At 37.3% G+C, this 17,081-nt stretch overlaps 1 protein-coding gene across 1 annotated transcript; it reads right to left on the minus strand.

Annotated features, from left to right (window-relative positions):
* Window positions 1–2,253: 2,253 nt before the first annotated feature.
* Window positions 2,254–11,383, minus strand: LOC149835167 (protein DETOXIFICATION 33-like). The gene is made up of 9 exons (XM_090011741.1): window positions 11,151–11,383; window positions 10,618–10,813; window positions 5,236–5,578; window positions 4,894–4,980; window positions 4,526–4,582; window positions 4,035–4,273; window positions 3,803–3,921; window positions 2,983–3,069; window positions 2,254–2,849 (listed from the first exon to the last, which is right to left on the minus strand). Exons 1-9 carry the CDS (start codon window positions 11,379–11,381, stop codon window positions 2,757–2,759), a joined length of 1,452 nt encoding a protein of 483 aa, XP_089867867.1. The 5' UTR covers window positions 11,382–11,383; the 3' UTR covers window positions 2,254–2,756.
* Between the last annotated feature and the right edge of the window lie 5,698 nt (window positions 11,384–17,081).

The raw sequence follows: 17,081 nt of genomic DNA on the forward strand, positions 1-17,081 counted from the left end.
ATTGGCAGTTTTTCAGATGAAAAAAGATGGGTTACCCCCTCTTTTCTTTCAAAAAATATTGGCACCTGGTGGGTTATGGGTTATGATGTTTGCAAATCTGTTATAATTTTTTTCAATACAGGAACCTTATTAAGAAAGATTAACGTTACACATGTTCTTATCCCCAGAATTGCTGGGGCTTCAAAACTTAAGGATTTCCGGCCCATAAGTCTTTGGAATGTTCTATATAAAAGTATCCCTAAAATAATGGTTAATTGTATGCGAAGAATTTTACAGAAGAGCATTTTGGAGAACCAGAGCGAATTTCTGGGTCAATACATCCGGAAAAGTATTAATGATTGCTCATGAGATGGTTCATTCTTTGAAGTTTAGCTCACGTCGTTCATACTGTTTAAATCTGACCTGGTGAAAGCTTATTACCAGATAGATTGAGATTTCTTAAGAAGCACATTGGTTTTTGTTTTTGGGGTTCAGTGTGCGGTGGATTAAACGCATTATGACCTGTGTTTGCTCCAATTCATTTGCAGTTTTGGTAAATGGGGAACCGTGTGAGATGTTCCCGAGCTCCAGAGGTATTCGTCAAGTGGACCCATCATCCCTGTATCTCTTCCTTCTCATCATGGAGGCTTATGAGAAGATTTTTGCTTGCAGAGACTAGGAGAGAGATTGTGCTTTCTATCAAATCTTTTAGATGGAGCGATAACTTTTAGGACTGTTGGCCCAAATGAAATGAATAGATGCAGCGGATTTACAGGCAAAGAGAAACAGATTGAGAGAGGAGAATGATTTTATGGCTTGCTTAGGGGATTTTCTGCTTCTTTTGTTCCAACTGCTGTCTCTTACGGATTTTCCCTCGTCCTGGTGTTGCCGTCAACTCAGATAATCTGAAGGATTTACCACAAACTGTGGATAACTAAACCCACTCTTCAATAACCACCCCATATAACTGCACACCAAGGATCCACTACCTTTGTGGTTATTGGATTCCTTTGTGAAACCCAATGACCACTCTTCCTCAGCGATGTCAATGACCCAATTTCAAATTTTAATAACATCCTGTCACTTAGTTTCAGGCCCTCTTATTAGTAAAGAAAAATCCTCTTTGATCTCATTTAACTTGCCTCTAAGTCGGATCATCATCATACAGAGAATGTATAGGTGGAAAATTGACGATCTTCCGTTTCTATATCTTGGGGTCCCGATTTTTACCGGGAGACTAAATTCAGATTTGTGTGCTCCGTTGGTGACCAAAATGGCTAAGCAATTGGAGGTTGGAATGCTAAATTGTTATCCCGAGCTAGTCGGTTGGTATTTGATAAAATAGGTTTTGAGCTCCTTCCCGATTTTTGGATGTTGAGCATCAAGCTGCTTAAAAAATAGAGGATGAAATAGTGCATATTATCAGCAATTTTCTTTGGAGTGCCGCAATTATCCGCTTCTTTATCATGGGAGGGTGTTTGTAGACCAATTCAGGAAGCCGACCTAGGTATAAGACGCATAAAGGAGATGTACCTTGCTCTTATCCCCAAGCTCGCTTGGATGGATGGTGGCTTCTAAGCAGCAAAACGCTTGGGTTCAGCTGGCCACAGTTAAGTATGCAAAATCTGGCTTAATTTGGTTTAATTGGAGTTTCACGAAGTCGTCATGGGGATGGAAGGGTGTGCGTTCACATCCTCTAAGAAGGTGCAATTTGGCATGTTGGAGGCGGGGATGGTATTCGGTTCTGGATTTGGGCCTTGGACGGGTGACGGGTTGATTTCACATTGTAACAGGCAATGGCCGAAGGAACTGCTCATAAACGAAAGAACGTTTTTGTGGCAGACATGATTGTTACTTCCACTAATTCTAACTTGTGTACTAACAGAAAGTGCTTTACAGGCTCTTGAAAGCGAAGGGATTTCCCACATGAGAGGTGTTATTGAAAGAGTGAGGCGTCAACCTCTGGAGAAAGACAGACTCTGTTGGCGTAACTCAACGGATTTTACATCAGCTTTGGCTTGGGAGGCTATTCGTAGCCCAGGAAGTCTGGTTTCCTTTGCATTTTAACTCTTAGATTTTCTGTTGGTACCAAACTTCTCACTCAAGACCGGCTCAAAAAGTTTGAGATGCAGTCGGCAGATATATATGTACGGTGTTAACTCTTAGATTAGCTGTTGGTACCAAACTTCTCACTCAAGACCTGCTCAAAAAGTTTGGGATGCAGTTGGCAGATGTATGTCTTGTGTAGGCAGCAAGGAAAATCAGTTGAACACATTTTTATCCACTGCAAAATCGCTATTAAAGTTTGGAAGCAAGTGGTTTCTTATTTTGGGCGATGGAAAATTCCTGAAATGAATATTAGGAAATCCCTGTTGTGGTGGGGGAAGAATGGGTTCAGGGATAAACATGTCCAAAAGCATGGCTGGTTTCTTTTCAGATAGTGATTCGTCAAATATGGGAGATTAGATGTAGCATCTTGTTTCAGAATTCTAAATTTTCTGAAAACTCTATTCTCCAGGGAATCTTAGATGAAGTGCGGGGTCATGTATTCGATTCACAAATGTCAGAGAGATCATGGATACCATTTTCAGATTTTCATGGTTCCAGTGCTATGTGGTCGCCAAAGAAAATTATTGTAACGTAGCCTGGCCAGGTTAGAGATGGTTCATGGGGATAAGATCTGGAAGGACAAACCACCAGATTGGTTCCCCCATCAGTGACTGCTTGTACTGGTTGGGCTCTGCCTAACTCCACTTGCCAATAAAAAAAAACTAGGGTCATGCTTGCGTAATGTGCTTGTTTTCCAAAGATCCATTTTCATCTTCAAGCGATCCTCCCCACTTCTTAACACGGCTCTCAGCTTGTGCTGCCTGCATAAATATTCATCAAGAGTTAATACATGTATTGACGGTGTTGTTTTTAGTAAAATTGTTCAATTTAAATACAAGTTGCATGGTAACTGTTAATGGTTGCAAGTAACTCTCTAGTGAATATAGGGCTTACTTCTTTGTTCCAATCTGTAGAAGCAGTGAGACCAATCAGGATTAATGTTTGCAGACCTGTGCCACCAATCATCCCTCCCCAGATACCCTGCAGTCCAAATCTCAGATGTCAAAAAGATTGAAAGACAACTAACCAAAAGATTCTAATAGCATATTAAGCTGGTGCAATCCAACAAGGTAGAAAATGCTTTTAGTAATGCATCCGCTAGTTTGCAATCTTGGCATGCATCAGTTCGTTTGTGTGCATGTGCATCTGTCTCCGCACACGTATATCTCTGCGTATGAAATGCATGGATGCACTGTGATATTATATAATGGGTGCTTAACCCAACCCATGGGTTAGTTTAAACAGGTTAGCATGCAATTATACATAACTTGTTTACCTTCCTGGTAGAAACAAAAACAGTAGATAAGCTATGATATCCATCATTAAAGAAGTCAATCAGATAAGGATATATTTCTAAGCCCCATTTGAGCTTTTAAATCAGATCTCGCTGTTTGGATGTAATTAACATGACCTGCTGACCATCCTGGTGGGACCGAATATAGCTTAGCAGTGATCTAGGATCGATATGTCAAGGGGCCAAATTATAGTGCTCCACTGATATAACCTGTTAGGAATATAAAGCCATAGTTCTAGGCTACATTCTGCCTATAGGGATAGTGTTGCAAGACCTAGATCTACTCTGCACATATGCACATAGTGATGCATGCATATATGCGTCCATACACTCACAAGCACACAAGAATGCAAGTGCAAACATGTCAATATGCACATACAAACAGAGGGATCCAATTGAGTATGGTATAACAGAGCTTACATCCACACCAAAGTTAAACTTGAATCCTAGAAGTATGCCTGCAGGCAATCCGACAAGATAATAGCATCCAATGTTTACATAAGCAACCACAGCCTGCCATCCAGCTCCAATGGCAACCCCTGAAAGAAAAGTACAATAGAATAAGCGAGCACGTTGGCCATTGATGAACAAATTAAAGGACAATATGTTGCTTTTCATTTGCTCAGAATAGATAGGAGGGTTGGTTGAATACCTGATAAAACTGGTTGTAGACTGTTTACGGACACGGTGATTGCAAGCAAGCTAGCAAGTTTGGTCACTTCCTTTCGGACAGCAGTGCTACTGGTGAAGAGGATAGGGAAGATATCCCTGGTGCTCAAGACCACAGCCATGATAACAATCCCTATTGACACAGAAGTCACAGAAACTACCCAAACTGCAAATTTTGCTGCCTTTGCATCTCCAGCTCCCAGTTCGTTTGACACTCTCACACTGCACATTACATACAAAAATATCAGAAATATTGGTTTTCCTCTAAATTGAAACTGATGTTGGTTGAAACCTTAGAGTGTCTTCTTTGTTTCTCTGTGTTTCGCTTAATTAAGCAAATCATGAGTGTGACCAATATGTGTTTGGGACCACAGAGCTTTTTGTTGTGTGTACATAGCATTTTTCATATTACAACTTACTAGCAAGTGTATATAAGCATAGTTACATCTTCAAGCAGAGGAACATAAGCATCACCTGATTGCGGCGTTAAATCCTATTGCAATCATCGCATCCCATCCATTGATATTCATGCTGCCAGAAGAGGAAAAAGCCATAAAAAACAAGGATTACCCTTATAACCAAGATCAGAAAAAATTGGACTTCGACAACAGTCATCAAGTGATGAATGAATAATTCATTATGTACATGTTTATTGGATCTTCCATATTGTTTCACCGACCTTAAGTGATGCTTGCAATGTTTGACAAGCCATGTTTAACCACCTGATGTAGTAGTTTTTTATGACACAAGGTTAATGAAAGGCTTAATTATAGAAGATTCAATAGGCACCTCCCTAATGCATCATATTGGTAAATGACAAGATAATTGCTGCTGCTTCTTACCATATGGAGACAGCATCAACGGGTATGATTGGGTTGGGTAAGTGACTGACGATCACAATGAGCACCATAAGATACCAAAACTCCAAGCTGCCAATAAAGGAAATGTGTTAGGATGGTCTTTTGATACTAGAGGGGACCTAGGGATCTCTTAAGTGATCCCTTATGTGCCTTCTACCAATCACATGACAGCATTCCATGTGCCTACAGCAACAGAATGCGGGTCCCACTCAAAATGCTGTCATGTGATTGGCTGTGGCACATAAGGGATCACGTAAGAGATACCTGGATCCCAAGTTCTTGTGACATTAAAAATTCAAGGACATTCTTCTATTGTTTCCTTACCATAGCATGACTGCTGAAGCAAGGGAGAGCTTGACAAATTCCCACAGGTCCTTGAAAGCCAACCATGAGAACCCGGTCCATGCATCTGTACAACGGACCACTATGTAGCCGAACTCACCTAAGACAACCAGCCACCAAGCCAAGTTGAGGGCTATAGCCGCACCCACCAAGCCCCAGCCTAGTTTGAGAATCATTAGCCAGCTCAGGAATGCATGGATGACAAGAACGATGGCAGCAACCCAAGCCATGGCCATGACCTTCCTCTGGGACTGGAGGAACTTTTGCATGGGGAAATTCACAGCATAGGCAAACAGCTGAGGGATCATCCATGTCGCAAACTCGCCTGCGCGAACATAGGCAAATTGACTAAATTACCCTTTACAAGTATTCCATTCTAGTAGCATAGAAAGATAAGTATCATTGTCAGGATTGACTCTACAGTTGATATTATCAATATGCCACACTATCTAGCAGCTCCATTGATTCTTCTTCCCCAAATATTTTGTAGACTGGACCAGATAGAGGTGACCTCCATGGCTTATTTAATGAAGAACGTGTATTGGATTAAGAGATTTTGATAATTAGACAAGTTGTTAAAAAGAATCTAAAAATCATTGGCTCACATTATATCAGAATTTCACAATAAAAGTCATATTTTGCGATAAAATAATTAGATCCAAAGCATATTTTAGTAAGCAGACAACATAAATACATCTACACGGTTTGATCAAGTAAATGATACTAGCAACTATGGCTTTCTACTGGATAGTATCCTACTACTGATCACTCCATTGCATATATGGAAAAATATTTGCTACACTACTCTAGAATACCGTGCTCTCTAGCTAAAACTCATAGGTGTGAGTCTTATTTCATCATTTTGACCCTACTGATGCATTCAGCATGGCCCATTTACTTGGGATTGTGCTTTTGATGGAGTAGCTTTGACCTAAAACCATGATTTTCTCAATCATATTTACACATTGTGGGACTTTGAATTTTGAAGCTTTTGAAAAATCTGCTTATACAATATGATATCCAGATGATCTAAAACATGTTTTTGATCAAACAAACTGTATAGATCATATCTGTAGGGCTTGATCCACAAAACAAACCGTTGTTAGCATTTACAGTTTGACACTATCCACTTTGACGGCATTTATGCCTCCATCCATTTAAATGCGTGGGCCCCACGATACTTTCCACTTCCTTAATTTCTCGCGATATTTTCAAATTCTCATGAGGTTTTTGTCAAAAACACAAATATCGTGCTTTAAACGGGATATGTATGTTTTTATCAGCTACTTATTGTGAAAAAACTGTGGGTTTTATTTTTAAACATTTTTTTATTTATATTTACTTGTAAAAATTATTTTTATATTTTAATTTATTTTTTATTGCAGATATTTTGCTGAAAATGCGAGATTTTAAAAAATATGAAATTCTCACAAGTTTTTGCTGCCGATATTTTGCAGTTTTTAACTTAATTTTGTCACTATGGTTTCACCCAAAGTGAGTCCCTTCATTCAGGTGAAACAAACGGCCCTTTAACACCTAAGAGCCCAAGTCTTATTAATGTTAAACTAGGGCTGGAAAGATGGAGTGGAATGTGCTAGCTTGATGGTTAGGCCTCACTATCTTTTATTATTATTATTATTATCTTTTTGAAGAGAAAGGAAAGAAAGATACAAATAAAGCAGCAATATACATCATGGAAACAGAAGCACAAGCCTCACTAGCCGGATGAGAGGTCAGACGGAATGCCCTTAAGCAGAGAATGACAGAACAGAGAATGACAGAACTTAAACATCAATCTCAACCAGTCCAGCTCTCTAAAACCGAGGGTGGAGCAGGTGCAATGTGATTGTACACTCACCTACCTTCTGCTGTTGAGCCCACAGCTAACAGGCTGTATTCTAAAGATGGTGGGTGATAAGGTGCAGCAGGACATCTAAAGTGAACAATCACATTGCACCAATGTGATTGTACACCTTCAGTGTTACGGCAGCCGATCACCTACCATCTGCTGTTGGGCCCCACAGCTGACAGGAAGTATTCCAAAGGTGGTGGGTAGGGGTGTCAACGGGTAGGACCCAAGTGAAACTAGACCCAAACCTCATTTGAGATAGTGGTACTGGATCCAGACGGGGTCTAATCGGACCCATCATAAAAGAAACCATACTCGGATCCTATAAGGATTACATGAACCAGACCCAGACCATACCCGGTAAAATAATATTTTTTATTATTTTTATATTAAAATTTTGTAGATCTTAATCGAAACTCAGGTCAGGCCCGAGTCTGATATGAAATTTCACAAAACATACCCGGCTCCATATATTAATTGGTCCCTTCGGGTCCAACCCGGATTCTAATCGGGCCTTCGTAATTTATCACAAAACTCTGACCCTATAGGGTTTTGTACGGGTTGGGTCTAGGTCAAACCCGATCCACTGACACCCATGGTGGTGGGTGATGAGGTGCAGCAGCACGCTAAAGTGTGCAATCATATTGCACCGAATCTGCCCTTCCTAAGACTCCACTTGTTTCCAACCAAAAAAAGAATATCTTATAGGATAACTTGTTTTTATAGGAATCACTTCTTGGAGCATTTGATTCTGATGCATGGATAGGTTTTTATAAGTTTCAAAATAAATGACGTACAATTTTTATAACTTTTTGAGACTCCAAATGCCATTTTTTATATCCAAAAATCAGAATCCATGTGTCGATTTATAGTAAATCAATTATGTTGAAAACATATGTATGTTCAAAATTTTGAAAAAAAATACTAAAAATTTTTCATTGGAGAGGTTTGGGAGGGCTTTCATTGAGGAAGTTTTCATTCTCCTATATATATATATATATATATATATATATATATATATATATATATATATAGGTAGGTAGGTAGCTACGAAATTGATAAGTGTTAAATGGGTTTTTATGTTCTTTTGGTATTTTTTTTGCACTTTCAACACCATAAATGTGTTGGGCATGATCGATTTATGAGGAATCCAAGCATGGATCATATGCTTTCGATAAAAAAATTGATATTTGGAGCCTCAAAAAATTACAAAGATTTTGGACCATTGATTTTTCAAAACTTATAAAAACCTACCTATGTGTCGGAATCAAATACTTCAAGAGCTTATCTCTATAAAATCAAGTATATAAATGACATCTATATGGTCAGAATTGAAAAATAAAATGAAAAAAAAATCCTGAAAAACTCATTTAACCCCTATCATTTCACACCTACCCATTACTATATATATATATATATGTATGTGTGTGTGTAACTAAAATATGTTTACTGGTATGAACAAAGATTTTCATAGTTTTTTTTAACTTTTTTTGAAAATTTCACCATACGAATGAACCTGACCTTAGTTCCAATTAAGGCCCACAAATTTTCAATGTAAAAATGATAAAACATATGGTTTTACTGGGTATGGTCCGAGTTTGGTTCATGTAGTTCTTATCGGGTCTGAGTATGGTTTTTCTTATAGTGGACCCGATTAAACTCGGTCTGAACTCGAAAATGTGGTCCAAGTCTGGTTCCACCTGGGCTCAACTAAATCTGACCCGTTGAGACCCTAATCAGAAGTCATGTTGCAAAAAATCTTTAAGTGTTGCGAAAGTTCGTACCTTGTAAAATTTCAAAAGAATATCACGAGATATTGTGAAATTCTGAAAAACTTGCAAAAATTTGTACATTGTGAAATTTCAAACGAGTATCGCTGGGGCCGAAGTGCATATCCTGATAAAAATGTGGGCATTCCTCTCCTTCTACACATTCTATGGTCCAATCTATGGGACAAACAATTTATTTAGATATGTATATTTTTTTAGGGGATTGCTTTGAGTTAATGAAGAAGAAACAAAAACAAAAAACTAAAAGGAAATGAGGAAAAAGTAAGACACCAGTATCAAATGGTCTACAAGCAATTAGGGGAGTGACATTCATATATTTTTAGGAAGTTGGGTGGAGTCAATGCAGACCAAACAAGACAAAAACCAAAAAGAAATGAGAAGGTAAATAAACCAATTTATTTAACAAAAAATGACCATAGTTTCTTGAAATACTTACCTAGCAATTTGACTATTGCATATTAAAAATTTTGATTCTCAAAATTTTAAAACATTTTTACCCCTCCACAAATATAGTACGATGTTCGCAACTCATACTTGCGAATGTCCCCACAAAAGTGTGAACCTCCTTTTACTAAAAAAAAAATGGTACAAGTAGGAGGACATTCGCAAATATAGTCCGACCTTTGCAACTCATATGTGTGAATGTCCCCAAAATGTATGAATCTCCTTTTTCTAAAAAATCATGTTTGAGAGCATTCATAAATGTGTGAGGGCATTTACATGCATGATTTGTAAACGTCATCTCTCTCTTAATCATTAATGTGAATGTTCTCAAACATGTTTTTTATTTTTTTAATAAAAAGAGGTTTGTACATTTTTGAGGCATTCATATGTATGAGTTGCGAAGGTCGTACTATATTTGTGAATGTCCTCTTACCTGTGCCATTTTTTTAGTAAAGGAGGTTTGCACTTGTTAATAACATTCACAAGAATGAGTTCACAGTGGGATATTTGCAAAGTGGTAAAAATGTCTTAAAATATTGAGAAACAAAATTTTAGATTTACAAAGAATTTTTGTCAAATTGCCAAGTATTAAGGAAAGTGCACCATTTTGCAAGGATAGTCCAGTTACTTAGTATCTTTCATGATTATTCCTGAACCAACAACTATCTACCTGAATCACTCCACCTTCTTTAGAAACTGACATTTCTGCCGGAGTCTTCAACAAAAAAGGCTATTTGTTTTACATAACGTCGAAAGCAAAACTGTTCATCTTTTGAGGAACCAAAAAAGCTCCATGCTCGGGCTGGTCCCCCAAATATCTCACTTGCCTGTAACCGTTTCAATATACATTTCAAGTTTTCAACCAGCAGTGTATGCACGTTTTATGTAATGCAAGGACACATACAGAGAGAGGCAGACAACCATCTGTGGTAGAAATGATTCATAAAGCATGGAAGTCAATTGGTTACTGCTTGGTTTGGCTGGTTCTTTGGTGGGGTCTACATAAAAATGCTACTTTTTGTTTTCGACAGATAAAAATGCTTCCTTACTTGACTACTCAGAACACATACCAAAAGTTTTGGAGGTGTACACAAATGGGTCATCAAGATGATGATGGTTATTAACAGTTTAAAAAGAATCATTATGGTGATGATGTTTAGTTATAGTTTGAGGGTAGTGATGATGATGGTTATTAACAGTTTAAAAAGAATCATGATGGTGATGATGTTTAATTATGATTTGAGGGTAGTGATGATGAGGATGGCTATAAAGAAAACTAACCTGCTAGATCAGCCATATCGTCAACGACCCCAATAAGTTTTAGAATATGGGATGAGAAGATGTAAACGGGAGTCAAGATCAAGGCTGTGCAAAACAGAATAACCCAGGATCTCTGCATGTAAATTCCTAGCATCCTCAATTTGCCAGCACCAAAGGCTTGTCCACATAGCGTCTCTAAGGCGCTGCCCATACCCAACTGCCACCACCACCACCACCACCGCCATCACCACAATTCAGATGTCAACAGAAACCAATATTGCATAAATCATATATAACAGACCGGCAAGGAGAGATTTACAGCGCGGACACAGAAACACGGATCCCATCATTTGAAATAGGATGGGTTCTATCAAACCCATCCTATTTCAAATGATGGGATCTGTGTTCTAGTTTGACTGGCACCACTCAGCCCGTACCAGATGTTCAAACCATAACAGTGGTTTCTCCTCAATAAAATTAAAAATAAAAATTGAAAAAATCCTTGATAAAATCAGCAGCTAGCTATAAAGCTTTTTGTTTCATGGCAAACCTACCAAGAAGCCGAACCCGAATCCTGAAATCACAGAATTCGCTATGGACACGGCGGAAAGCTCGAGCTCTCCCACTTGACCAGTGAAGACCTGTGTGAGGGCACCTAGTGAGTAGTTGCATATTGCTGTGAAGATGGCTGGGCCTGCAAGGTGCCATAGTTTCTTGCTCTCTATCAGAGACCTCCTCCACAGAGGAGGGCTGCTACTATGGTTATCTAGGAGAGGAACCTCCATCTTTACTTGATGAGTCTACGTGCTCCACTCTCTGTGGTTTAATAATAGGTGCAGGATGCAAGGAGGGGATACCAACCAACCATTTTTCAGCCAATTTACAAAAATGTCATTGCCATTAAACGTGTTCAACTTGGTAAGAAGTGGAATGAGTTGCCGCAGACAATTATTTATTACAATGCGACCACCCTTATATTCAACTTTTCATGCCAAATTTATCTTGGTTTGTTACTGTGTGCAAAAGCAATTGCATATATTCTTTCATTCTTAGAACAATTTTACTTGCTCTCTCTCTCTCTCTGGGGACAGATGGGGCTGTGCAAATGGAGAGAGAATCAGATCCAAGGAGCCTTGAGCAGAAAAACCATGCAAGGCACCTGGATGCCGTTCATCGTGGAAATGATGACACCCAACACCTACCAAAAGCACCCTGTTTTGGACTAGCCATTCATTTATCTGTCATTGTTGCCGTTCATCTATAAAGTGAACGATATCAGAAATTTTTCTGGGGGCCCATCTAGGTAAAAAACCCACTTTTCAAATGGGTTTTGGGTGCCATTCATCTCCATGATGGATGGCATCCAGGTGCTTTGGACGGTTTTTCCGTTAAGTCTCCTTGAACCTGATCCGCTCTCCAGCAAATTGGATCTGTAGTCCACCAAAACATCAGAATTGAACTGTAGCCAACGTAAAGAAGATCCAGATTTGTTAATTAGCACAGTGTTCGATTGCAAATCTTAGGCTACTGATTGGGTTAGTCAAGTCTCTTTTTTTTTAAAAGAGAAAGCTGGGGTTAGGCAGACCCTTACCAGTTATACAAAGATACCACTGGGATTCGAACTTGCAACGTCCCAACACAAGGTGACGTGCACCAACTGCTCCTGCCAGACAAGCGGAGCCTATAGTGACAAAAATATAAAACGGCAAAACGAGCGGCAGATAAATTGAAACTTTTTGCTTCTCTAGTGAAGTATCAGCAGACGAGTAAATTAAAAAATTAGTAACAGAATATGTACAAAGAAACAAAATAAAAGTACATTAAATAAAATAAGATACATCGTTTTTTCCTACATTTATATCATGTAAACGTGATAAGTTCGCGATATTTTGATTAAAATGATATACACGACATTTTGGCCGTTTGAAGCAGAGATCAAAATACCACATTTTTCAACCATATTTTGAAAATACAGCCGATATTTGTCATTAAAATTGAAAAGTTGGTTGCAGTTGAATCACCACAGGTATGGGGTGGGTGAAAGTGAACTGTGTCCAATCGGCAAGTGGTGCTTTTGTTATTCTGTTTAACATTGGTGGCTTTTCTTAGTCTGACCGGCAGCAGGCCCTGGTCGTTGACCAACAGGTAGAGAGATGAACTTTAGGTATTTTGAAAAATTTGGTCCGCGCCTTATAACGATTTGCAAACGGTCCCTACCTTATGAGATTTTGCAAATTAGTCCTCATATTTCTCACCGTTATTACAAACTGGTCCTTTTGTCAATAGCTGTAAGTTTGACCATGGTCAAACACTTACTATGGTTAACTGGTCACCAAAATAACTTTCACCAAATAGTGGTTAGCCTATTAACTTTTTGTAAATTAATCCCCTACCTTATTCGCATGTTTTTGCAAATGGATCCTCCTCTAAGGTCCGAACTATTAACCTTAGCTGTTAACCTCAAGGACTGATTTGCAAGGGTTAATAAAAAATCAGAGACTCTTTTGTAAATCAGCTATAAGTCTGGGACCAATTTGCAAAGAAAACCCTAAACTTGAAATTTTTAGATGCAACATTGAGTTATCGTTTACTTCTTTCTATCACAATGACACGTCATTTTTTGGCATGTCATGGGAGACGGTTTGGACACATTTTGACATGCTGACACGACCATGACAGGTACATACATTAAGTTAATATTTTTAAATATTAATTTATTACTTTTAATAATATTTCAATAAATTCTATATGTTAAAACTAATGTTGCTGAAAATGCATATCATCGTTTTATTACGTATTCAGGCATTTATATGTAGTTTTATAGCCTAAGTATCCACCTTTATGATGTTTTAGGTGCAAAGCCGTTTGAGTTTGAATTTTGATTGAAATAGAGTTAAAATAAAAAAAAATAAAATTATTTCAAGGTAATAAGATCGGTTTTCGATAAAATTTAGATCTAGATCTGACACAAAGCCTTCACCATGGACCTTGGATCAAATCCATACTTAAACTCATTTAAGATTTGAAGAGCCAAGGTGAGAAAAGATCGAATCACCCTCAAAGATGATGCCTAGAGGTAAGTTATAAATTTTAGTTTTTGAAAACAGTTTAAACTAAGGGTTGTTTTAGGGAATAGGGTACATTTTTTATTTTAAAAAAAGCTACATCAACCCTAAGAGCCATCCAGCAGCCTTGAAAGTCGTGCCCTCTTTTTCTATCTTCTTCTTCATCGTTTTTCCTTTTCTTGTTCTCTCTTTTTTTTTTCTCTATGATTTTCTTGTAAATCTTCATGTTCTTCGCATTCTCTTTATTCTTCTTCCTGTATTTTGTGTCTAATCATTGCAGGTATATTCTTTTGGAGCTTAAAATCAGATTTGACATGAAAACGTCAATTACCTTCATTGACCGACGGTCGAGAATCCCATCTAGCAACCGCCAACCATCTTTTCTTCTCTATCATTTTTTTCCTTCGTAGATTCAGCTCCAGGACATGTGCAGTAAAAGGATATCAACGTGCAACAAGGAAAAGAACGTAAGTACGTGTTTTCAAGAAAGGTAGACCGCTCTCTTCTTTCTAAAATTTGTTGGACAACCTTTGAGGTAAGTCTTCTCACTCACACCCACTGCCTGTAGTTAGGCATAGAATATATTTAATTAAATTAGATGTATAAATTATTGTTAATTTGTTAATTTAATTTATTAATTAAATTATTTTCTCATATTTTAGAAATATTATGTAGATTAGATTAATTATAATTAATTATAATTAGATTTACTTAAATAGCATTAATCGATATAGCATGTTCTGTGCTTTTAGCGTGTCCTAGTTAATTTCGATCGTTTATTAATTTTAGTTCAATAATAGTTAGATTAAATTTATTTGCATCTTGCTGTTTGCGTTAGATTTTGTTTTTATCTAAATTTTTAGGGTTAAATTAGTCAATTTTAGTCGTGTTTGCTTGAGTTAGTGGTAAATAATTTTGCATGCAGTTTAGCTTTTTCTTGTATTTTTAATTAATTATTTAATTAGATTGATTTGCATTATTTTAATTAATTTTTAATTGCATTATCGTTAGAATTAAAAATTGGTAAAGTGAATGTCATATTTTAGTGCATCATTTCATGCGAATTTTTGTAGAGTTTCATTCAGGAACAAGGCAGACACATAATTAGAGAATATTTGCGAGGTCTATGCCAAATTTATGAAGATTTTGATCTGTTTTGACCTTGCCCATCTTTAATCCAAAGTTGATAGGTCCGGTTGAATTCAGGCTTTCTTTATTTACAAATCGGATAGAATAGTTTAGTTTTATTTTATTATTTTTGGGTGTTGTTTTGTGTTTAGTCGATATATTAATGTTGCTTAGGTCTGGTACGTGTGTGTGCGTTGTTTGTCGTTAAGAAAAATAAAGGTTTTTATGTTGATTGTTAGTATAATCTTATTGTTTTTGTTTTAATTTTTTAGTAGTGTTAAATTAGATAGATTTATCATTGATTATTTGATTAGTTATTAATTTTCTTTTAGTTGTTCTCGAATTTAGTTAGATTTAATTTGTGTGAGTTTTTAATTGTTAGTCCCACGGGCTTTTTGTTATTTTGATAATAGTCTTGTTAATATAGATATAGTTGTGTATTTTGTTTTGCATGTATTTTCTTTTAGAGGTTGCTTATTTGGAGAGGAGGATATCTTTCATTACCTCTTTACTTGAGCTCGAAGAGAGAAAGTCTCGAGCTTAATTTAAGATTTTCTTCTATTTTAACCGTATTTACTTTTGTCGCATTGTAATTGAAGAGATAATGTAATTATTTTATTTTCTTTTGAAATATTAATAAAGTGAGGTTTTTAAGTTGAATGGTATGCCTTATTTTTCGTTCCACGAGGAGATGATCCGACTTGCCACTCTACACAAGTGCAAGAACTGGTTTTGAATTTATTATTTTGTGTGCAGTTATTGTTTTAAAATAACCGTTTGCAAAATCGCATCATTAGCGACAGAAAATCGATATGTATCACCCTTGAATCAACTATTTTTAATAAATGTAAAAAAGTTTTAAATCATATTTTTAATATTATTTTAATGGTTTTAACATATGTCACATTTTGATTAATACACAAATTTTTATGAACTTATGTCTTCTTCTTCATTCCTGTATCATTTTCCTTGGGTTAAAGATGACTTGCTCTTAAGTTCGAATCTCACTTGCGTCTCTTCCAATTATGCTCCACCAACATGAACCATCGATCTGGTGAAACTATCCATAAGAGAAATATAGGATCCATGCAATGTATCCGCTAAAATATCGATGACTATGCAGATTTTATTATGAATGATTGGTATAGGAAGATAGCGAATGGGTCTACAGGTAATATTTGAGTCAAGTCAAAGAGATTCGAAATAAGGTTGGGGCATGATGTCCTTGATTTGGCAGAGTGTTGTCTGTTTGAGGGTTATCACAATCTTTATCTTATACAGTATAGCGACCAACAGGGTGTTTTATATGTACTACAAGGCTTTTTATGGGGAGCTTAACAGTTGCCATGGCACCCCATTTCGTGAAGCAAATGCCCTCTTAAAGAATGGATTTGGCAGCTACCACATCTTAAAATGCATAAAGGCACATGATTCCATACAAGCTACCAGATTCCAAACAGGGCTTTAGATTTCAAACCTGGTCCACATGTTGTTCGGGTCGGCTCCACACTTTTCATTTCCATACCTGGATATCCAGGTTTGAGTTGGGTCGGTTATCCAATGCAAACCTGACAGCCTTCACAAAATGGTTGTTATGGATTTGGTTGGTCACTCACTGGTAAAATGGTTGTTATGGATTTGGTTGGTCACTCACTGGACTGTTAACAACCATCTCTCTCTCTCTCTCTGGTGGGTGACAGGAGAAGTCCCTACTTCCCGTAAGTCTGTTCATTTGTCTGAGGAGCATTCACGCCAGCCTGTTTTAGGCCCCCTTCACTATCAAATGACATACCCTACCTGTGTTTTTTTTTTTCTTATGAAAATTACCCTCACCGAACAGCAGGCTGCTCAATGAGCCCACTGCTAGGGCTGGTAAACGAGCAGCTCGTGACTTGGTTCGGTTGGTCACAAACTTATCCATGATCGGTTCTATGTATAGTTACCGATCAAGCCGAGCCACAAACAACTCTTTTTGCTTAAACGAGTCAAGCTCGAATACAAAGTGTTCAGCTCGGCTCGGCTCGAGAGTGGTGGGATAGATAAATATATATATTTTATCAATAATATATATTCTGTGTAATATGTAAAAGAAATAATGTATAAAATGTATATAAAAAGAAAGGATGAATCAATGAAACATATACATAAAATATGGACTATCAAGTGTAATATATAAAAATGTATATACTATTTATAAATAACATAAAATGTTTTTACATGAGCCAGCTCATGTTTGGCTTGTCTCATTTAGGGACGAGCTGAGCTTGAGCTTGAGCTTGAGCTTGAGCTTGA

This window comes from Nuphar pumila, chromosome 6 (genome assembly GCF_984573655.1).
Source record: "Nuphar pumila chromosome 6, dmNupPumi1.hap1.1, whole genome shotgun sequence".
Classification (NCBI taxonomy): Eukaryota; Viridiplantae; Streptophyta; class Magnoliopsida; order Nymphaeales; family Nymphaeaceae; genus Nuphar; species Nuphar pumila.

What these genes read in the sequence shown, in the direction of transcription:
- LOC149835167 (XM_090011741.1), bottom strand. Translation starts at nt 11,381, where the DNA reads ATGGAGGTTCCTCTCCTAGATAACCATAGTAGCAGCCCTCCTCTGTGG. An exon ending in GTTGATGCTGTCTCCATATG is followed by an intron (nt 4,583 to 4,893) that starts GTAAGAAGCAGC and finishes CTCTTCTGGCAG; the next exon opens with CATGAATATCAATGGATGGG. An exon ending in GGATTTAACGCCGCAATCAG is followed by an intron (nt 4,274 to 4,525) that starts GTGATGCTTATG and finishes TGTAATGTGCAG; the next exon opens with TGTGAGAGTGTCAAACGAAC.